Here is a 24084-nt window from a genome sequence, read left to right as displayed (position 1 = left end):
CTGTGAGCACAGCGGCCGGAAAGCAGAGCGGTGACGTCACCGCTATGCTTTCCGGCTGACCGACGCTCACAGCCAGTGCAGGAGGAGTGCAGAGCACAGCGCTGGAGGACAGACGGCTGTAGGTAAGTATGTAGTGTTTGTTTTTTTTTACTTTTAGGATGGTAACCAGGATAAACATCGGGTTACTAAGCGCGGCCCTGCGCTTAGTTACCCGATGTTTACCCTGGTTACCAGTGAAGACATCGCTGGATCGGTGTCACACACGCCGATCCAGCGATGTCAGGAGGAGTCCAGCGACGAAATAAAGTTCTGGACTTTATTCAGCGACCAACGATCTCCCAGCAGGGGCCTGATCGTTGGTCGCTGTCACACATAACGATTTCATTAACGATATCGTTGCTACGTCTCAAAAAGCAACGATATCGTTAACAATATCGTTATGTGTGAAGGTACCTTTAGTAACCTGATGTTTACCCTGGTTACCATCCTAAAAGTAAAAAAAACAAACAGTACATACTTACCTACCGCTGTCTGTCCCCGGCGCTGTGCTCTGCACTCCTCCTGCTCTGGCTGTGAGCGTCGGTCAGCCGGAAAGCAGAGCGGTGACGTCACCGCTCTGCTTTCCGGCCGCTGTGCTCACACAGACAGTACAGGAGGAGTGCAGAGAAGCACAGCGCTGGAGGACAGACAGCTGAAGGTAAGTATGTACTGTTTGTTTTTTTTTACTTTTAGGATGGTAACCAGGGTAAACATCGGGTTACTAAACGCGGCCCTGCGCTTAGTTACCCGATGTTTACCCTGGTTACCGGCATCGTTGGTCGCTGGAGAGCGGTCTGTGTGACAGCTCTCCAGCAACCAAACAGCGACGCTGCAGCGATCCGGATCGTTGTCGGTATCGCTGCAGCGTCGCTTAATGTGAAGGGGCCTTTAGAAGCGCTGAAAACATAGCTGCACTTTCTGAAGGTTCTGCTGAAGGATATACAGGTCCTTCTCAAAAAATTAGCATATAGTGTTAAATTTCATTATTTACCATAATGTAATGATTACAATTAAACTTTCATATATTATAGATTCATTATCCACCAACTGAAATTTGTCAGGTCTTTTATTGTTTTAATACTGATGATTTTGGCATACAACTCCTGATAACCCAAAAAACCTGTCTCAATAAATTAGCATATTTCACCCATCCAATCAAATAAAAGTGTTTTTTAATAACAAACAAAAAAACCATCAAATAATAATGTTCAGTTATGCACTCAATACTTGGTCGGGAATCCTTTGGCAGAAATGACTGCTTCAATGCGGCGTGGCATGGAGGCAATCAGCCTGTGACACTGCTGAGATGTTATGGAGGCCTAGGATGCTTCAATAGCGGCCTTAAGCTCATCCAGAGTGTTGGGTCTTGCGTCTCTCAACTTTCTCTTCACAATATCCCACAGATTCTCTATGGGGTTCAGGTCAGGAGAGTTGGCAGGCCAATTGAGCACAGTAATACCATGGTCAGTAAACCATTTACCAGTGGTTTTGGCACTGTGAGCAGGTGCCAGGTCGTGCTGAAAAATGAAATCTTCATCTCCATAAAGCATTTCAGCCGATGGAAGCATGAAGTGCTCCAAAATCTCCTGATAGCTAGCTGCATTGACCCTGCCCTTGATGAAACACAGTGGACCAACACCAGCAGCTGACATAGCACCCCACACCATCACTGACTGTGGGTACTTGACACTGGACTTCAGGCATTTTGGCATTTCCTTCTCCCCAGTCTTCCTCCAGACTCTGGCACCTTGATTTCCGAATGACATGCAAAATTTGCTTTCATCAGAAAAAGTACTTGGGACCACTTAGCAACAGTCCAGTGCTGCTTCTCTGTAGCCCAGGTCAGGCGCCTCTGCCGCTGTTTATGGTTCAAAAGTGGCTTTACCTGGGGAATGCGGCACCTGTAGCCCATTTCCTGCACACGCCTGTGCACGGTGGCTCTGGATGTTTCCACACCAGACTCAGTCCACTGCTTCCTGAGGTTCCCCAAGGTCTGGAATCGGTCCTTCTCCACAATCTTCCTCAGGGTCCGGTCTCCTCTTCTCGTTGTACAGCGTTTTCTGCCACATTGTTTCCTTCCAACAGACTTACCATTGAGGTGCCTTGATACAGCACTCTGGGAACAGCCTATTTGTTGAGAAATTTCTTTCTGGGTCTTACCCTCTTGCTTGAGGGTGTCAATGATGGCCTTCTTGACATCTGTCAGGTCGCTAGTCTTACCCATGATGGGGGTTTTGAGTAATGAACCAGGCAGGGAGTTTATAAAAGCCTCAGGTATCTTTTGCATGTGTTTAGAGTTAATTAGTTGATTCAGAAGATTAGGGTAATAGGTCGTTTAGAGAACCTTTTCTTGATATGCTAATTTATTGAGACAGGTTTTTTGGGTTATCAGGAGTTGTATGCCAAAATCATCAGTATTAAAACAATAAAAGACCTGACAAATTTCAGTTGGTGGATAATGAATCTATAATATATGAAAGTTTAATTGTAATCATTACATTATGGGAAATAATGAAATTTAACACTATATGCTAATTTTTTGAGAAGGACCTGTATGTTTGTTGCCCTTTGACAGAATTTGTGCATTATGTAACAGCTTATCATGTGGGTCTTTTCAGCATTCTTCTACAAGTGCGTTAGAGATTACTTGCTGTTTCCAGTAGAAATCAGAAGTTATTCAACGGAGCACAGAGAGTAAGATATAAGGTTGGGGATCCAAAGCGACATGTGCTGCACAATCAAAAACATTTGTGCAACTTGTCTGCGATGTGCTGATATAAGACTATTTTAGAGCTATGATTTTGCTGCAAAAAAATAGCCAAATTGCAGACAAGTCACATTCACGTTGCAATCGAATGCGACGTGTATAGAATTCTTTTGCAAGTCCTTGGCAAGTAAGGTGTTTGCAACATATGGTCAGCAACAGAAAATCAAACATATTTGGAAATATTTGCCACTCTGCGCACAGTCTTGGCATGTCGCAATGCGACACCATAGGAAATCATTAGATTCTATGTCGCAATTCAACTTTGAGATCCCAACTTCACATGGTAACCCTAGCCTAAACCAAGGAAATGCCGAGGAAATTCAGGTTGCTGAATACAAAAAAAAAACTAAATTACACTTTAATGAAGAGTTCTGCAAATACTAAAATACATTGGGCCCAATTCATCAAGACCAGCATTGTTCACAAAGGTCTTGAAGAGTGGGCATGTTGGACACTCCCGATTCGTGAAGAGGAGCATGAAATGTTACTCCTGTCAGGGATTGGTGTGAGATTTTTGGCGTCCTGTCACGGACCCGTCCAACCCCAGCTCCGCTCATTTTGGCAGAGCTGGGAAAAGCTGATGTGAAAACGGCAAAAGTCGCAAATTGTGCCAACATATCAGTCCATTTGTGCTTTAGTTTCTTGATATCAGTCAATGACATTCTTTCAAAACAACAAAAGGCTGACATATGTAAATACACATATATATATACAGTATATATACTAGATGGTGGCCCGATTCTAACGCATCGGGTATTCTAGAATATGCATGTCCACATAGTATATTGCACAGCCCACGTAGTATATTGGCCAGCCACGTAATATATTGTCCAGCCACGTAGTATATTGCCCAGCTACGTAGTATATTGCCCAGCCAGGTAGTATATTGCCCAGCCACGTAGTATATTGCTCAGTCACGTAGTATATTGCCCAGCTACGTAGTATATTGCCCAGCCACGTAGTATATTGCCCAGTCACGTAGTATATTGCCCAGCTACTTATATTGCCCAGCTACGTAGTATATTGCCTAGTGACGCAGTATATTGCCCAGCCACGTAGTATATTGCCCAGTCACGTAGTATATTACCCAGTCACGTAGTATATTGCCCGGTCACGAAGTATATTGCCCAGTCACGTGGTATATTGCCCAGCCACGTAGTATGTAGTATATTGCCCAGCCACATAGTATATTGCCCAGTCACGTTGCCCAGCCACGTAGTATATTGCCCAGTCACGTAGTATATTGCACAGCCCACATAGTATACAGCACAGCCCATGTAGTATATAGCACAGCCCACGTAGTATATTGCCCAGCCACGTTGCACAGCCCACGTAGTATATAGCACAGCCCATGTAGTGTATTGCCCAGCCCACGTAGTATATAGCAATGTGAGTATCATATCCCTGTTAAAAAAAAGAATTAAAATAAAAAATAGTTATATACTCACCTTCCGGAGCCCCCGGATCCAGGAAGCGTTTACCAACGCTCCTCCCGCGCTTCGGTCTCAAGAGTGCATTGAAGTCTCGCGAGATGATGATGTAGCGGTCTCGCGAGACCGCTACGTCATCATCTCGCGAGATCGCAGCATGGATCGGTTACCGGAGCATCGCGAGCGGGAAAGGCCTGTTGTGGATCCGAGGGGCCGACGGACGGTGAGTATATAACGATTTTTTATTTTTTACATTATTTTTAACATTAGATCTTTTTACTATTGATGCCACATAGGCAGCATCAATAGTAAAACGTTAGTCACACAGGGTTAATAACAGCGCTAACCGAGTGCGTTACACCGCGGCATAGCGCAGTCGGTTAACGCTGCCATTAACCCTGTGTGAGCGCTGACTGGAGGGGAGTATGGAGTGGGCACTGACTGCGGGGAGGAAGGAGCGGCTATGTTGCCGTCGGACTGTGCCCGTCGCTGATTGGTCATGGCTGTTTTGCCGCGACCAATCAGCGACTTGGATTTCCATGACAGACAGAGGCCGCGACCAATGAATATCCGTGACAGACAGAAGGACAGACGGAAGTGACCCTTAGACAATTACGGTATATAGTAGATATATATTTGGGATATTTGTGGTGAAATTTCAGGATAATCCTAAAATGTACTCTAACCTTTTCAGGTAGACATAATGTAACCGTCTCAAAACTTATGCATACACATCCAACTGTTCAATGTTTGAGTACTTTAGTACTCTAACAAGTAGCTTGATGGCAAAATTCGCAACAGGCATTTGATCCAAGAATTGGCCAATAAATTTAGTGATTCAGTTAGAATTGGTATTAAACAGTCCTCCACATCACACCGTTCATATTTTGATACCTAACAATTGATTAACAGTACCTCGCCATTGCAAAACTTCAAGCAGGATGTTCCCAGATGGAAGGGACCACTGAGCTTACAGTGTCACAGAGTCATCAGCAGGTTGCAACCAAGATAAAAAGTCTTGAAAAGTCAGACCATTCAAAACTGGTTACATGGGATGCAATTTATTAGGAGATGAAACATATTTGGTGGACCTGTGGCATGAAGTGAAACTTCTCATTGAACAAATGTTTGGTGGGACAGTCCAAATAGACCCCTCTATCTTTCTCCTGGGGGCAAAATACCCGGGATTTACTAATAACTTACACAGACTGGTAAATTTTCTATTTATGGCTACCAAAATCCACATAGCGGCAAACTGGAAGTCCCCTTCACTCTCTATCTCTCTGGTAAGAGAGAGGATGAATGCTATCATGCTATATGAGCGTATTGAAGCCACCAGAGCTGACATGTGGGACCCCTTCTTTAAGATATGGAACCCGTGGATAGATCTAGATCCGAACTCACAACTAAATCAGGCCCTACGTCTGTCACCCTGATGAGGCAGGATCTGAAGGACTTAAGGAAGATGTCCAAACAAAATATTAGGGGTTTAATCACATGTCTTGAGTAGACCTTATCATAAATTATATTCTTTCTTTCTCTACCTTAAGTTAACACTCCTTGAATGGCCTAGTCTGAATCTGTATTCTGACTATTTTATGTTGATGGCATTGCGGGCATTAGTTGATAGTAAACTGGTGTAAAACACATTGAGGATTACCTGTCCCCCACTCCCCCCTCCTATCCTTTTTCTTGTCTCCCCCTATGTGAAAAATTGTATTTGTTCATTATTATTGAAATTTACACCTCCTCTGTGTGGGAGAACCTACCCAAACTGTTATATACTTTCAATATCTTATTTCTCAATAAAACCTATTGAAAGTAAAACTGTTTACATCAGCGTGGTCTGCGTGCTAGACAACCTGCAAGGGTACCTGACCATACCACCAGGATCAGGTGTCACCAGCAAGGGAGCATCTACGCTGGATGAGGGACCAGTTTACCTCAGCGCTGTTCCCTCATGAAAGTCAATTCATACTGACCAGTAATGTTTGCCGCCAACGATGTTGGTGACATCAAGGAGAGTGCTGTGCATCAGCCACTGTTGTCACCAGACGAGCCTTCGGTGGTGGTGTTACAGTGTGGGCAGGTGTGTCTAGTCAATACAGAACTGCCCTACACTTTGTGACAAGCCCCTACTACGTGAATAACATTATTAATCCAGTCATTGTGCCTCTGCATGAACAACACAGGCCTAATTTCATCTTCATGGACAACAATTCTTCAGCTCATTGAGGTCATTAGGGTGCGGCTGCTGGAGACTGGGGTACTTAAAATGGAGTGGCCTGCACTTTCTCCAGACCTGATTCCCAAAGAAAACCTATGGGATCAGCTGAGTCACCGTGTAGAGGCTCATAACTCTGTACCCCAGAACCTTAATGATCGGGCCGACCTTCAAGAATAGTGGGATGCCATGCTTCATGTTATCGGGGCCATAACTTTTGATCAAGAAGGGTTTGTCCTAGTAGTGGACAACCCCTTTAATGTTCATTTTGCAGTGGGACTGTTAGGAGATATACAATATGGACCCCAAAACAATATATTTGCCCAGAACAGATGTGTAGCTGAGCTCTAACTGATTGCCATGGGTGACCTGGCCTGTTTTTTTCTCAGAAGGCCTCATACAACCCAGCACCAGTATAGCCATCATCAGGGGCGGATTATAATGGGGTCAATCTGGCCGGTAGCCTAGGGCCCAGTGGTGTGGGGGGCCCTGGGCTACCACTCAGATTGCCTGCCGCCATCAGGGCATTACTGCCCTGACTGGCGTATGGGCCCGGTGGGCAGAGGGGGCCCGCATCGGGCCCCATCTCATCTGCTCACCGGGCCCCTACCGGCGCCGCGGCAGTTAAACACTATTGATGTGCCGGCGCACGCCCGCACGTCAATAGTTAACAGCCGCCAGCCAATCGGAGGCTGGCAGCTGACATGAGCCGCAGCACGCACGTCGCCGGCGTCTGATGTCATTGTCAGTCGCCGGCGAATGCGCGCTTCAGCTGCGAAGAGAGAGCTTCGCCGAAGGAGCGCAGACAGGTGAGGAGAACTTTTTTTTTTTTTTATTGCGAACAGCAATCCGGGTGGCCCAGGCCAGTATGCTGGACACTGGGGGAAGAGATGCTGGACACACTGGGGGCAATCTGCTGGAGACACTGGGGGCAATATGCTGGAGACACTGGGGCAGATTGCTGGACACACTAGGGGCAATATGCTGGAAACACTGGGGGCAATATGCTGGACACACTGGGGGCAATTTGCTGGACACACTGGGGGCAATTTGCTGGAGACACTGGGGCAGAATGCTGGACAAAACTGGGGGCAATATGTTGGACACACTGGGGGCAATATGCTGGACACACTGGGGGCAATATGCTGGACACACTGGGGGCAATATGCTGGACACACTGGGGGCAATATGCTGGACACACTGGGGCCAATATGCTGGACACACTGGGGGCAATATGCTGGACAAGCTGGGGCAGTATGCTGGACACACTGGGGGCACTATACTGGACACACTGGGGGCAGGATGCTGGACACACTGAGGGCAATATGCTGGATACACTGGGGGCAATATGCTGGACACACTGGGGGCAATATGCTGGACACACTGGGGGCAATATGCTGGAAAAACTGGGGCAGAATGCTGGACAAACTGGGGGCAATATGCTGGACACAATGGGGCAGATTGCTGGACACACTGGGGGAAGAATGCTGGACACACAGGGGGCAGATTACTGGACACACTGGGGGCAGGATACTGGACACATTGGGGGCAGAGATGCTGGACATTTGGGGCAGAGATGCTTGACATTGGGGGCAATATGCTGGACACACTGGGGGCAATATGCTGGACAAGCTGGGGCAGTATGCTGGACACACTGGGGGCACTATACTGGACACACTGGGGGCAGGATGCTGGACACACTGAGGGCAATATGCTGGATACACTGGGGGCAATATGCTGGACACACTGGGGGCAATATGCTGGAAAAACTGGGGCAGAATGCTGGACAAACTGGGGGCAATATGCTGGACACAATGGGGCAGATTGCTGGACACACTGGGGGAAGAATGCTGGACACACAGGGGGCAGATTACTGGACACACTGGGGGCAGGATACTGGACACATTGGGGGCAGAGATGCTGGACATTTGGGGCAGAGATGCTTGACATTCGGGGCAATATGCTGGACACACTTGGGGCAATATGCTGGGCACACTGGTGAGCAATATGCTGGAGACACTGGGGCAGATTGCTGGACACACTGGGGGCAATATGCTGGAGACACTGGGGCAGATTGCTGGACACACTGGGGGAAGAATGCTGGACACACTGGGTGCAGATTACTGGACACACTGGGGGCAGGATGCTAGACACTGGGGGCAGAGATGCTGGACACACTGGGGGCAGAGATTCTGGACACACTGGGGGCAGGACTTGAGACAGATGGGGCAGGATTGGAGACATGGGCAGAATGTAGATACGGGGCATGATTGGAGACATAGGGCAGAATGAAAGACATGGGGCAGGATTGGAGGCAGATCGTGCAGGATCATGGGGCAGGATGGATACGATGGAGACTGATGGGGAAGGATGAGGAGATCATATGGGGCTGAATGGATACTCATGAGGGCAGGATGGGAGAACATATGGCTTGAGCCAGGAATGAGATACAAAGGGCCAGGATGGGGGATATTATTATTACCATAGGGGCTAATTAAGGGATATTATTACTGCAGTGATGTATTTATTTTATTTTTTGAGGACACTGTTTTAAATGGGGGGGGCGGTCCTGTTACTGTGTAGAGTGACACTATGTTGCCTCTTTTTCTCCATGTGGTGTAATGTAGAAGTTGGGAAAAATTAAGTAATGTGTTCTGCAAGCGGAGCTCGAGATAACTGTGTTATTTCCTGCAGAGACGAGTCCCGGCTGGATGAAGTGATGGCGGTCTGTGCTGGATGAAAGATGAAGGACTTCACCTAGAGACGTCACTGGTGAGTCAATGTTACCTATACACTGAAACTATACACTGTATACTATATACAGAGCTCCTGTGTATAATGTCACCGGTGATCACTGTATTACCTCTACACAGACACTGCATTCTAAGTACAGATCTCCTGTGAATACTGGCACTTATGGTGATAGTATTGTGTTTTGGTTTTTTTTCTTCCTAACTGAAGGGTAAATTGACTAGATCAATGGATGTTTCACAGGTTATAGTTTCACACAGCAACTATTTTTCTGGAATAATCTGGTTCAGGTATATGATGACCCCGTCACATGATCGGGGGGCCCACACTGTCTGAACAGCCCGGGGCCCAGGCTACCCTTAATCCACCCCTGGCCATCATGCATTATCATGACGTTAATGTAAACATAATGCACTGCAATGTGTACACATCTTCCCTGTTTTGTTACTTCTTTTAACCATTTCAGGTTTCAGAAACTGTGAAGGGGTTAAAAGAAATAGCACCTTCATTTACTGGGTAACGGAAACAGCTTGCTAATTATAGTTTAAATAATTAAAAAAAAAAAAAGACGCCTGCGGCACTGCACAAACGACAGAAAGAACGCAAACAAAGCTGTTCAGGAAAAAGAAATGTCAGGCTTTTTCCTGAAGCAGCTTCGTCTAGGAAAACCTCGGCAAGTCTGCCGGAATCTTAAAGACGTCATATGCATACATCTTAAGGCCATGTGCATGCCTTGACTACTTGATAAATTTTTTACCTCAGTATCTGTAAGCCAAAACCAGCAGTGGGTGATAAATACAGAAGTGGTGACGTGTTTCTATTATACTTTTCCTATGATTGTCCCACTCTTGGTTTTGGCTTACAAATACTGAGGTAAAAAACGTACCAAATACTGACCGAATACTGAACGTGTGAACGTGGCCTACCAGATCTAAATACTGAAGCTATCCAGCACTTCCATTATGAAGACTCATGGGGGAATAAGAAATCACTGTGCTAGTCCATAGGATACAATCAACTACGGTAATAATCAATTCACTTATTACTTTCATAAATTCGACAAAAATGACTCATCCCTGAGGAATCAATTCAACCCTACACCTCAATGGGCAGTAAATCTGTAGCCTATAACAGCACATCTATAAGAATGTCTGGCCCCAGACACCACAGTCTGCTCTATCTGCACAATGACACTGTCCTGAGATGTGTGATGGGGGATGGGACCCGAACACACAATAAAATACAATTAAATGTACCATCCCCTCCTCCCCAGCACAGGCAGACAAGAGAAGCCATCTACATTGGGGGCACCTTCAAGATGGGAGTGTGAGCTCAGGATTGATGAGGGGGGGGGGAAAGATTCCAGCAAGACCACCAGCAAGGGAATTTCTCCCCCTTCGTCCTGTGCACAGTTCAAGAAACTTAAAAGCCATTAGCCAACCAATCTGATGTTTGCTTAGAAAATCTGCAGTTTACAATTGTTGGTGTTCCAGCAGTTATAAGACTACAACTCCCAACATGTGTTTAGAAGCTGGTTGTCTTTTAAACACACTTCAGGGTGGCGACACGGGATTACCAAAACAGGAAAACCCCTTTAAGGTCCCCATATACATTCAGTGATATTAAATTGGCTGATCCTACCGATTTTGTCTCAATTGCCAGACCATCTAATGTTTATAAGGGGTTTCCCGAATGTCACCTAACGGATTATGTTGGTGGCTATAAGAATTGGGTTGTTAGGACTTGATTATTCCCAATCCTTTTGTTTGATTGGGAGATTAGCCTCTGAAAGATGATTTCAGCAGCTGAGGCTGGCCATACCCAATGGCATTGACTACTGTAGATGTCGGCCAAAAAAATATTTATCTGACAACTCCCAAGTATCTCTCCCGAATCCTTCATACACAGGAGCCCTGGGCCTGGCCAGGCATTCCTGTATTTTCCATGAGAGAGATGCTACCAGTATGAAGGGGCAGCTGCTTATTTCACTTCCAGCAAGAAGTGCGGGAGATGAAATTCAAACTGCTCGATCCTTAGGTTCCCCGAGGCTCCCATATACTTTCATGGTCGTCCTATTTCGACAAAATTGGCCAAATTGCTACCATCATTTTAGGCTTGCGTGATATAAAGGTGCTATCATTTTAGGCTTGCGGGATATAAAGGTGCTATCATTTTAGGCTTGCGGGATACAAAGGTGCTATCATTTTAGGCTTGCGGGATATAAAGGTGCTATATTTTAGGCTTGCGGGATACAAAGGTGCTATAATTTTAGGCTTGTGTGATATAAAGGTGCTATCATTTTAGGCTTGTGTGATATAAAGGTGCTATAATTTCAGACTTGCGGGATATAAAGGTGCTATCATTTTAGGCTTGCAGGATATAAAGGTGCTATCATTTTAGGCTTGCGGGATAATAATAATAATAATAATAATTTTATTTATATAGCGCCAACATATTCCGCAGCGCTTTACAAATTATAGAGGGGACTTGTACAGACAATAGACATTACAGCATAACAGAAATACAGTTCAAAACAGATACCAGGAGGAGTGAGGGCCCTGCTCGCAAGCTTACAAACTATGGGGAAATAAAGGTGCTATCATTTTAGGCTTGCGGGATATAAAGGTGCTATAATTTTAGGCGTGCGGGATACAAAGGTGCTATCATTTTAGGCTTGCGTGATATAAAGGTGCTATCATTTTAGGCTTGCGTGATATAAAGGTGCTATCATTTTAGGCTTGTGTGATATAAAGGTGCTATCATTTTAGGCTTGCGGGATACAAAGGTGCTATAATTTCAGGCTTGCGGGATATAAAGGTGCTATCATATTAGGCTTGCGGGCTATAAAGGTGCTATAATTTTAGGCTTGCGGGATACAAAGGTGCTATCATTTTAGGCTTGCGTGATATAAAGGTGCTATCATTTTAGGCTTGCGTGATATAAAGGTGCTATCATTTTAGGCTTGTGTGATATAAAGGTGCTATCATTTTAGGCTTGCGAGATACAAAGGTGCTATAATTTCAGGCTTGCGGGATATAAAGGTGCTATCATATTAGGCTTGCGGGATATAAAGGTGCTATCATTTTAGGCTTGCGGGATATAAAGGTGCTATCATTTTAGGCTTGTGTGATATAAAGGTGCTATAATTTTAGGCTTGCGTGATATAAAGGTGCTATAATTTTAGGCTTGCGTGATATAAAGGTGCTATCATTTTAGGCTTGCGGGATATAAAGGTGCTATCATTTTAGGCTTGCGGGATATAAAGGTGCTATCATTTTAGGCTTGCGGGATATAAAGGTGCTATCATTTTAGGCTTGCGGGATATAAAGGTGCTATCATTTTAGGCTTGCGGGATATAAAGGTGCTATAATTTTAGGCTTGCGGGATACAAAGGTGCTATCATTTTAGGCTTGTGTGATATAAAGGTGCTATAATTTTAGGCTTGCGTGATATAAAGGTGCTATCATTTTAGGCTTGCGGGATATAAAGGTGCTATCATTTTAGGCTTGCGGGATATAAAGGTGCTATCATTTTAGGCTTGCGGGATATAAAGGTGCTATCATTTTAGGCTTGCGGGATATAAAGGTGCTATAATTTCAGGCTTGCGTGATATAAAGGTGCTATCATTTTAGTCATGCGTGATATAAAGGTGCTATCATTTTAAGGTGGCATTCTATTTTATCTAATGTTATCTAATGTACATGGGGGTATTTAACCACTGATAGATGATTTTATCAGCTCCTCTCTTAGGGTACCGTCACACAGTGCAATTTTCATCGCTACGACGGTACGATCCGTGACGCTCCAGCGTCGTAACAATATCGCTCCAGCGTCGTAGACTGCTGTCACACTTTGCAATCTACGACGCTGGAGCGATAATTTCATGACGTATGTGCGATGTAGAAGCCGTTGGTTACTATGCGCACATCGTATACGATATATGTTACACCATGCAATCATGCCGCCACAGCGGGACACTAGACGACGAAAGAAAGTTTCAAACGATCTGCTACGACGTACGATTCTCAGCGGGGTCCCTGATCGCAGGAGCGTGTCAGACACTGCGATCTCGTAACTATATCGCTCGAACGTCACGAATCGTGCCGTCGTAGCGATCAAAATTGCACTGTGTGACTGTACCCTTAGGAGAACACCGGAACACTCAGCTGAGCATTCCTGTATATGGAGGAATCAACAGAGATAGCTGAGTGATTGTTCAGCAGACAGCCAGCTATGTGTATGACTGGCTGGAAACCTACAGGTTACAAAACGAGACTAACACAACATGCTGGGAGTTGTAGTCTCAAACAGTGTATTTCATGGTCTGCATATGGACTGTTACGCCCGGTCTGACGGGAGGGTCTCCTGACCCGAACTTACAGCTTCACAGACACATATGAGGCTATACGTTTGGGTCAGACCCCCAGCCGGACTGGACATTGCGGTCTGTATACAGACAGCGAAATACGCTGGTGTGAACCCGGACTTGGTGATATAACATGTCACTATACAGACCTGACCCAGATCCAAGGTAACGTTGACTTCATTGTGGTCCATTCCCCGGGACAGTGGAGGACTCTGCCACCATCGTTCAGTCCCATCAATGGCGTTGGTGATGGGGTGAGACTTGTCTCCACTGCTGCCTAAGCAGATGTCACAGTATTGTCCCTGGAAACACAATTAAAACACTAATTAGAAGACAACAAGTATTAATACTTCCACAGGAAGTTTATACATCACATTTATCCAGCAGCACCTTCTAAGAACTTTGTGATCCATACCAGTTCCACAATTTTGATAATGAATTGAGTTTATACAATGACAACCAATATGGCAGCCATTGGGTAGTCACCCCGTTGGCTTATCTAAATCCTTGTAGTAGCCATCTGGCCTGCCTAATTATACAATGACATTTGGGGCAGGGGTGGATCGCTGTTTGACCAACCCCATGTACCATTCAGTTGTGAGAAAAGCTGGGTGAGTGCCACCAAGGCAGCAGTAATGGCTCCATTGCTATAGTAGTTGGCACATGGCTTTCCGAGAAACTCATACAACCAAGCACAACCAAGCACCTGTTGATTGACAGGTCCATAGAGGAGGTCACAAAGACTGATATTCACTGGTGTTTCTGTATTTAAAGGGAAACACTCTTTAAATATTTAAGAAATATGGGCCCACTCTACATAATGGAATAATAGGCGCTATGTCTACAGACTTTGTTAGGGCTCGCACAGCAGGATCGGACTGGCCCATTGTGGTGTGGAGGCTCCTGCTGGGTCACATAACTAGGTGGCATCTCAAGGAGGGGAAGGTCAGTAAATTCACAGTTCAAAGAGGCCGCCAGGCTTTCAGATAAGGAGGCCATGAAGCAATTAGCAAGATCTAAGGCGACCATGGGAGAGGGTTGGATGGTAACACACACAGCTCAGGCCAGGACAGAAGAGGGGCCAGAGGGGCATCACTACTAATAATGGGCCACATTCTCACCTGTAAACAGAGGGGCTGGAATTCCAATAATGGAGGCTGAAAAGATCAATCCATGTGGAAGGAGATGGAGGGGGCTTATTACTTATTTTCCTATTGCTAAAGGGCAAGTAAATCACTGAGACAAGTCGGCCATGGAAACACTTTCCCCAATCACTTAGAGATTATGAATGGACAAAACCATTATGTTAAACCAATGGAAATCTGTCTAATCTCTCAATAGATTTATCTGGGGTATTTCCAAAGTTTTCACAGACGCTGATAATTATTCAGGATTAGATTTACAGGGAAATTGCTGCCTATATACCAGTTTTTTGGAAGGGAAAATGGTTGGGGTTTATTAACCAATTGAGGCTAAAACAAAACAAGTACCAAACTTTAAAAACATTCCCAACATGAAGTAGCAATATAGAAGTCCATGTAATTAGCAGTATACCGACAGGGTGCCTTACAGGCAGGGTCGTATCATTCTCATTGGATCATTTCTTTTAAAAAATGATCTCACCTTTTAATTAGCTACCATGAGGTCACCTTAAAATCACAACACCTAGAAATGAGATCAGCTTTAAGTTCCAATGGATTTTATTTTTTTAAAGGAGACATCTGAAGGTTATGTTACTTTAAAATGAATAACTCATCTGTAAGGTGGTATAGAAAGGTGACAGTATTATAAGTTGGCACCTTATAAAAGCACTGTAATTTACGTCATATAAAGGAGGTTATAATTTAGGTTGGCATCATGAAAAGGTGCTATCATTTTAACGTGGGGCCGAATAAAAGAACTATCATTTCAGGATGCCATACCATCATTTTAAGATGGAATCATGCAAATGAACCATCAATCTAAACTGGCATCCTATAAAGGTGCTATCATATCAGGTTTGCATCATATAAAGGTACTATCACTTTAAGGTGGCATCCTAAGAAGGTGAAATCATTTTAGGCTTGCATCATATAAATATGCTATCATTTTAAGCTGGCATCCTTTAAAGGTGCTATCAGTTTAACATCTCATCCTATAAAGGTGGTATCATTTTAGGGTGACATCATATAAAAGGTCCTAGCATTTTAAGATCACATTCTATCAAAATGCTATCATTTTGGGTAGGATCATATAAAGGTGCTATCATTTTAGGAGGGCATCCTATAAAGGTGTTATCATTTTGGGTAGGATGATATAAAGGTGTTATCATTTTAGGAGGGCATCCTATATGGGTGCTATCATTTTAGGAGGGCATCCTATAAAGGTGTTATCATTTTGGGTAGGATGATATAAAGGTGTTATCATTTTAGGAGGGCATCCTATAAGGGTGCTATCATTTTAGGAGGGCATCCTATAAGGGTGCTATCATTTTAGGAGGGCATCCTATAAGGGTGCTATCATTTTAGGAGGGCATCCTATAAGGGTGCTATCATTTTAGGAGGGCATCCTATAAAGGTGTTATCATTTTGGGTAGGATGATATAAAGGTGTTATCATTTTAGGAGGGCATCCTATAAAGGTGTTATCATTTTAGGTGTGACATCTAAGATCACATCCTATAAAGGTGCTATAATTTTAGGGTAGGATCACATAAAGATGCTATAATTTTAGGGTGACATCCTATAGAGGTGCTGTTATTTTAGGCTTGCATCCTGTAAAGGTGCTATCATTCTAAGGTCACATCCTATAGTGGTGCCATCATATTTTGTTCCTTGCACTGTCAGAGTGATCCCACAGACAGAAGTCTTTAGTTTCCAGCTGCCATCAGTAACAAGTGCAGCTCTCCCCTGGATTCCCGACCCCCAGAAGCAGCTTACTGAATTGTTTTGCCCCCGTTGCTAAGCAAGTGATCAAAGAGTTAAAAATGTCCCCAACTATTGAAAGTGTCCAAGGGGAAGGGGCGCATTGCGTGGGCATCAGATCTATCTGCGGCCGTGGAGGAAGTGACTGAGACAAAGTAACAAATAGGTAGCAGAATAAAGACAGGGGGATTAACCCCACAAGGGCCGGACAGCAGGCGACCAGTACCTGGATGGTTTGGCTGGGATCCCCAGACACGGGTCCTCCCACCAGCTTGCAGTAGAGATCCTCCAGCGCCCGGCCACCCTCACCCTCCCCGCAGGTGGCAGTGGCGGAAATCTTGGTGCCCTCTGCCAGATTGAAGTATGGTGGGTGCAGGCTGTAGCCATTGACTCCGTTAGTGGGCAGCTCCTGGGCACAGCTCGTCCTCCAGACCAAGCAGCGGGCCAGCAGCAGCAGTAGGTGCGGCAGCGGGTGGCAGGGGTGACTCCTGGGCACTGCCATCTCCCGGGACTGTGAGCTCCCGCTCTCCACACTAAGACAAGTGATGATGATGATGATGATGCTGGGCTAGAGGTTGTCACAGGGGCGGGGGCAGCACTCAGACCTGCCCTGGGGAGAGAGGGGCTGGCTACGGGGGGGCACACACCCTGCTCTAGTGGGGGGCAGACACCCTATAGAGGAAAGCGTGGACTTTACCACTATAGAAGTTATCAGTGAATGCTGGGAGTTGTAGTTAGAGGGTGCATCATTTAACCCTTGCTGTAGATAGCAGAACGCCTCCCCTAAAATAAAACCCTCTGGGACAAGAGGAGCATCATCCATTATGGCTGGTGTTACATATCCTAGACCTGCCCAGCTATGGGGCTGCACACCACACAGGGGCGTTCAGGAGAATGGGAAAGCTGGAGTGATGCACATACATAGATTTAGGAAAGTCCTGTGCCAATATTACTCTGACGTCAAAGCTGTGTAACTGATAACGCTGCAATGTTTGCGCCAAATTCATGACTGACTTTCGCCATCTCTGGCACTAGGCCGTGGTGTAGCAGCGACATACAGCAATTTATGGCCGCACGACCCGAGTTACAGCCAAATCTGTGTCTTATGCACAGGAAAAAGTAATTTGTGACGCCTTTCCCAGATCATACGTGTGAAATACTGTACATAGGACCAGGTACGGACTGGGACTGAAATTCAATCCTGGCATTTGAAATCACACAGGCCCATAATGTCACTATCCCCAAGCACCAGATGGGACATATTACTAATATTACCCTGGACTGAGGAAAGCAAGATTTACTACAAGACCAATATTTCTAATGATACCCGTGGCCTGCTGGGGTGAGTGACGGAGTCAGCGACTTTGTGCTCCGGAACAACTCTTAACAGTATGGGTGTCTGGAGAACACGGATTCTGTTAACAACGTAGCAGACAAGGCAGCCCACGACCAGACAGGCCCTTCTGACATTTGCCAGAATTGCCAAATGGCCAGTCCGGCCCTGCATAGGACTCTATTGCTACCAGGGTGGGGACATACCATTGGTGCAGCCTGTCTGCACAGGGGCACAGAAGTTAGGGGGTCCACTGTCAGCTCCAAAATAGGAAGAATTGTGCATTATGATGAGCTATTGGACTTCACAGGGCCCAGATATTGCTCCTGCACAGCGGCCTCTTCTGCCTGTGCTCCCTTCTGGATTGCACTATTGGTACATGTGTCTCCTAATCAGCAGAGAAGGGGGTGCTAATCCAGGGAATTTTGGGACCAGCATAAAGTACAGCACTTGAGGTATAATACTGGGACCCTAACGCCAGGTCCTACAGAATAGCGAAATCGAGGTTGCCGCTCCCCATATCTTAGATACACTGGGTTCATGTATTGCAGATTTTATGCAGAATTTTACACATCTGTAACTTTTTTGCAGCATAATCTACATGTGGGTTTTCCTACACTTTTTTTGTGCAGATTTCTTCCCATTCTGATAATACTATAAAATGATGTGGATATTAGCTGTGGAAAATGGATATGTAAGGTCCGCACCAAATGTCCAACATGTGAACCTAGCCTCATAAGTGTATCAAGTGGCAAAAAGATGAACGTAAGACTCATAACTCGTGCATCTGGGGTGATATCAAGGAAAATCCGCTTTAGAAAGCCACTGATATTTTAATTTTCCATTGTGCGTGGAAATTGCCCGAAATCAAATCTACACCATGGAGATAATGACAAATGCGCCCTCTAGTGTTTGTAATTCAAATTAGCCCGATAGACCCTAAGGGTATGTTTCCACGCTCAGGATTTGGTCAGGATTTTATGCAGGTAAAATCCTGACTAAATCTGCACCTGAGGCCACTGGCAGGTCACCTGCGCTGTCGTTGAATTTTTTCTGCAATGTAAGGACATGCTGTGTTCTTAAAAGACGCGCCGCATGTCCGTTTTCGCGGGTCTGCCGCATGCGTCTTTTACTGCATAGTGGAGACAGGATTTCATGAAATCCTCTCCACTATGCTGTAACATCTGGATGCTGCGTTTTTGACGCTGCGGCTCAACGCGTCAAAAATGCAGCATTTCCTGAACGTGGAAACATACCCTATGTTTCCACGTTCAGGAAACGCTGCGTGTTTGACGCTGCATAGAGACGCAGCGTCAAACACACAGCGTCCAGATTTTACAGCATAGTGGAGGGGATTTCATGAAATCCCGTCTCCACTATGCGTGGTAACACGCATCCGGCGGCCCTGCGATTCCGGACATGCGGCGCGTCTTTTTAGATCGCAGCATGTCCGTTTACCTTGCGGCGACGCTGCGCTGCCCCAAGGTATAACACAGGGCCCTATGTGTGGGGTGCGATGATACCGGATGTGTGCAATGAACACATCCGGCATCATCGCGTCCCCAGAAGGGGGCGGAGCGATTTTGCCGCTCCTGCCATCCTGAACGTGGACACGTACCCTAATACTCAGCAGTACGTTCTGCATCATATCATACTCACTAGCCCCCTGTACCAGTCCTGAGGACCTGTAAGCTGGCGGTGGACGTGTTAATAAGATGAAGACATTGGGTGGAGGACAGGAAGGGAGTTTTTGCAGTAGAAAGTTAACAGTTACTTTTCCTGCTTTAACAATGGAGAACAAAATGTCCACATGGGACATAGTCAGTGTAAGTGCAGCATCGAGAGACAAACTGACCACCAGACTGGAACTTTCATCCTCCATATCACTACCTAAACTTTGTACTCTATGAAAATAATAATGAAAGAAGAAAAAAATTCAATCAACTGGATACAGGTAGAAAAAAGTGCTAATAAATGTTTCAATTTTGATCCCTCAACCTTCAGTATGCCTCAGGATGGAGTAGCGGTTGTATATTCTCCTTACCCCGAGGAGAATGTTCTCTTGAGAGCATTTCTGATTAAGGCTAAGTTCCCACGATGAGAATTTAGTGAGATTTTGATGTTGCAGATTTTCCGCAGCGTTTCTGCACCAATTAGATGAATGAAGTTGTGTTATTTTGGTTCATTGTGTTTTTTTCTGCTGCGATTTTCGTTTCCTTTTGGTATCCCATGCTGAAGCTAACATGAAGAACCCTATATTTAACCCCTTCACCCCAAAGCCTGTATTCACCTAAGTGACAGGGCCAATTTTTACAATTCTGACCACTGTCACTTTATGAGGTCATAACTCTGAAACGCTTCAACGGATCCTGGTGATTCTGACATTGTTTTCTCGTGACATATTGTACTTCATGATAGTGGTAAAACTTCTTCGATATGACTTGCATTTATTTGTGAAAAAAACAAAAATTTGTCGGAAATTATGAAAATTTAGCAATTTTCAAACTCTTAGTTTATATGCCCTTAAATTAGAGAGTTATATCACATAATATAGTTAATAAACAACATTTCCCACATGTCTGCTTTACATCAGCACAATTTTGGAAACATAATTTTTTTTTGTTAGGACGTTATAAGGGTTAAAAGTTGACCAGCGATTTCTCATTTTTGCAACAAAATTTGCAAAACCATTTTTTTACGGACCACCTCACACTTGAAGTGAGTTTGAGGGGTCTATATGACAGAAAATGCCCAAAAGTGACACCATTCTAAAAACTGCACCCCTCAAGGTACTCAAAACCACATTCAAAAAGTTTATTAACCCTTCAGGTGCTTCACAGGAATTTTTTGAATGTTTAAAAAAATTGAACATTTAACTTTTTTTTCACAAAATTTTTACTTCAGGTCCTATTTGTTTCATTTTACCAAGGGTAACAGGAGAAATTGGACCACAAAAGTCGTTGTACAATTTGTCCTGAGTACGCCGATACCCCATATGTGGGGGCAAACCACTGTTTGGGCACATGGCAGAGCTCGGAAGGGAAGGAGCGCCATTTGACTTTTCAATGCAAGATTTGCTGGAATTGAGATCGGAGCCCATGTCACGATTGGAGAGCCCCTGATGTGCCTAAACAGTGGAAACCCCCACAAGTGACACCATTTTGGAAAGTAGACCCCCTAAGGAACTAATCTAGATGTGTGGTGAGCACTTTGAACCTCCAAGTGCTTCACAGAAGTTTATAATGTAGAGCCGTAAAAAAAAATTTATATTAATTTTCACAAAAAATGATCTTTTTGCCCCAAATTTTTTATTTTCCCAAGGGTAAAAGGATAAATTGGACCCCAAAAGTTGTTGTGCAATTTGTCCTGAGTACGTCGATACTTCATATATGGGGATAAACCACTGTTTGAGCGCATGGCAGAGCTCGGAAAGGACGAGTGCCATTTGACTTTTCAATGCAAAATTGGCTGGAATTGAGATCGGACGCCATGTCGCATTTGGAGAGCCCCTGACGTGCCTTAACAGTGGAAACCCCCCACAAGTGACCCCATTTTGGAAAGAAGACCCCCTAAGGAACTTATCTAGATGTGTGGTGAGCACTTTTAACCCCCAATTGTTTCACTAAAGTTTAGAATGTAGCATTGTGAAAATTAAAAAATCATTTTTTCTTTCCACAAAATGATGTTTTAGCCCGCAATTTTTTTTTTCCCAAGGGTAACAGGAGAAATTGGACCACAAATGTTATTGTCCAATTTGTCCTGAGTACGCTGATACCCCACATGTGGGGGGGAACCACCGTTTGAGTGCATGGCAGAGCTCGGAAGGGAAGGAGCACCGTTTGAAATGCAGTCTTAGATGGAATGGACTGCAGGTGTCATGTTGCATTTGCAGAGCCCCTGATGTACCTAAACAGTAGAAACCCACCACAAGTGACCCCATATTGGAAACTAGACCCCCCAAGGAACTTATCTAGATGTGTTGTGAGAGCTTTGAACCAACAAGTGTTTCACTACAGTTTATAACGCAGAGCCGTGAAAATAAAAAAATATTTTTTTTTCCACGAAAATGATATTTTATCCCCTATGTTTTTATTTTCCCAAGGGTAACAGGACAAATTGGACCCCAAAAGTTGTTGTCCAACTTGTCCTGAGAACGTTGATACCCCATGTGTTGGGGGGAACCACTGTTTGGGTGCACGGCAGAGCTCGGAAGGGAAGGAGCGCCATTTGAAATGCAGACTTAGATGGATTGGTCTGCAGGCGTCATGTTGCATTTGCAGAGCCCCTGATGTACCTAAACAGTAGAAACCCCCCACGAGTGACCCCATATTGGAAACTAGACCCCCCAAGGAACTTATCTAGATGTGTTGTGAGAGCTTTGAACCAACAAGTGTTTCACTACAGTTTATAACGAAGAGCCGTGAAAATAAAAAATATTTTTTTTTCCACGAAAATGATATTTTATCCCCTATGTTTGTATTTTCCCAAGGGTAACAGGAGAAATTGGACCCCAAAAGTTGTTGTCCAATTTGTCCCGAGTACGCCCATATGTTGGGGTAAACTCCTGTTTGGGCACACGGGAGAGCTCGGAAGGGAAGGAGCACTGTTTTACTTTTTCAACGCAGAATTGGCTGGAATTGAGATCGGACGCCATGTCGCGTTTGGAGAGCCCCTGATGTGCCTAAACAGTGGAAACCCCCAATTATAACTGAAACCCTAACCCCAACCCCAACCCTAGCCCTAACCCTAGCCCTAACCCTAGCCCTAATGGGAAAATGGAAATAAATACATTTTTTTACATTTTATTATTTTTCCCTAACTAAAGGGGTGATGAAGGGGGGTTTGATTTACTTTTATAGCGTGTTTTTTAGCGGATTTTTAGGGTTGGCAGCCGTCACACACTAAAAGACGCTTTTTATTGCAAAAAATAGTTTTTGCATCACCACATTTTGAGAGCTATAATTTATCCATATTTTGGCCCACAGAGTCATATGAGGTCTTGTTTTTTGCGGGACGAGTTGACGTTTTTATTGGTAACATTTTCGGGCAGATGACATTTTTTGATCGCTTTTTATTCCGATTTTTGGGAGGCGGAATGAACAAAAACCAGCTATTCATGAATTTCTTTTAGGGGGGGCGTTTATACCGTTCCACGTGTGGTAAAATGGATAAAGCAGTTTTATTCTTCGGGTCAGTACGATTACAGCGATACCTCATTTATGTAATTTTTTTAATGTTTTGGCGCTTTTACCCAATAAAAACTATTTTATATAAAAAAAATAATTGTTTTTGCATCGCATTATTCTGAGAGCTATAACTTTTTTATTTTTCTGCTGATGATGCTGTATGGTGGCTTTTTTTTTGCGGGATAAGATGACGTTTTCAGCGGTACCATGGTTATTTATATCCGTCGTTTTGATCGCGTGTTATTCCACTTTTTGTTCGCCTGTATGATAATAAAGCGTTGTTTTTGCCTTGTTTTTTTTTTTTTTTTTGCGGTGTTCACTAAAGGGGTTAACTAGTGGGATAGTTTTATAGAGCTGGTCGTTACGGACGCGGCGATACCAAATATGTGTACATTTGTTGTTTTTTTTTTTTTTTACATAAATAAATGGATTTATTGGGAAATGTTTTTTTTTTTTTATTTGGGGATTTTTTTTTTTTTTTTTTTTTACACATTCTATTTTTTTTTTTTTTTTACTTTCTAACATTGTCCCAGGGTGGGACATCTCTGTATTAGATCAGATAGTTGATCTGACACTGTGCATAGCACACTGTCAGATCAACGATCTGACAGGCAGTTTAGGTGGCTTTCTGGCGCCTGCTCTCAGCAGGCGCCGGCTAGCCAGGTTACTTCATGACCCGGAAGGAGTCCGGCGGCCATCTTGGATCCGGGGACTCCTTCCGGGTCACCGGAGCAACGCGATCTCATTGCGTTGCTCCGGTGGAAGAGCGCAGGGAGCCCCCGTCCCTGCGCAATCCCCCTCTATGCCGCTGTCACTACTGACAGCGGCATCAGAGGGGTTAAATGCCCGCAATCGGCGATAGCGCCGATCGTGGGCATTGCTGCGGGGTGTCAGCTGTCATATACAGCTGACACCCGCACCCGATCACCGCGGCGCTCAGCGCGAGACCGCGGTGATCGGTGCGCCGTACTAGTACTGCTGCTGGCACTAATGCAGTGTCGGCAGCGCAGTACTAGTACGGCGCATGTCACGAAGGGGTTAATAAACAATATGTCTTTATTAAAGAAATAGACTAATAACATATAG

General features: G+C 44.7%; 1 protein-coding gene and 1 long non-coding RNA gene across 2 annotated transcripts in view; one reads left to right on the top strand and one right to left on the bottom strand.

Annotated features, from left to right (window-relative positions):
- LAMA5 (laminin subunit alpha 5) overlaps positions 1–17003 on the bottom strand; it is a 165912-nt gene extending 148909 nt beyond the window's left edge. Inside the window, exons 1-2 of the mRNA XM_069751180.1 lie at positions 16706–17003; positions 13727–13879 (exon numbers count right to left, since the gene is read on the bottom strand). Coding sequence (XP_069607281.1) covers positions 13727–13879; positions 16706–16981 — 429 coding nt within the window. The 5' untranslated portion in view covers positions 16982–17003. The remainder of the gene's footprint in view (positions 1–13726; positions 13880–16705) is intronic.
- Positions 17004–19632: 2629 nt separating this feature from the next.
- Positions 19633–24084, top strand: part of LOC138667489 (uncharacterized) — a 66519-nt gene continuing 62067 nt past the window's right edge. The window contains exon 1 of the long non-coding RNA XR_011318786.1: positions 19633–19766. This is a non-coding gene — a long non-coding RNA (uncharacterized lncRNA). The remainder of the gene's footprint in view (positions 19767–24084) is intronic.

This window comes from Ranitomeya imitator, chromosome 2, assembly GCF_032444005.1.
Source record: "Ranitomeya imitator isolate aRanImi1 chromosome 2, aRanImi1.pri, whole genome shotgun sequence".
Taxonomy (NCBI): Eukaryota; Metazoa; Chordata; class Amphibia; order Anura; family Dendrobatidae; genus Ranitomeya; species Ranitomeya imitator.
The sequence above is the reverse complement of the archived record's forward strand: the minus strand, read 5'-3'. Positions and strand labels throughout refer to the sequence as shown.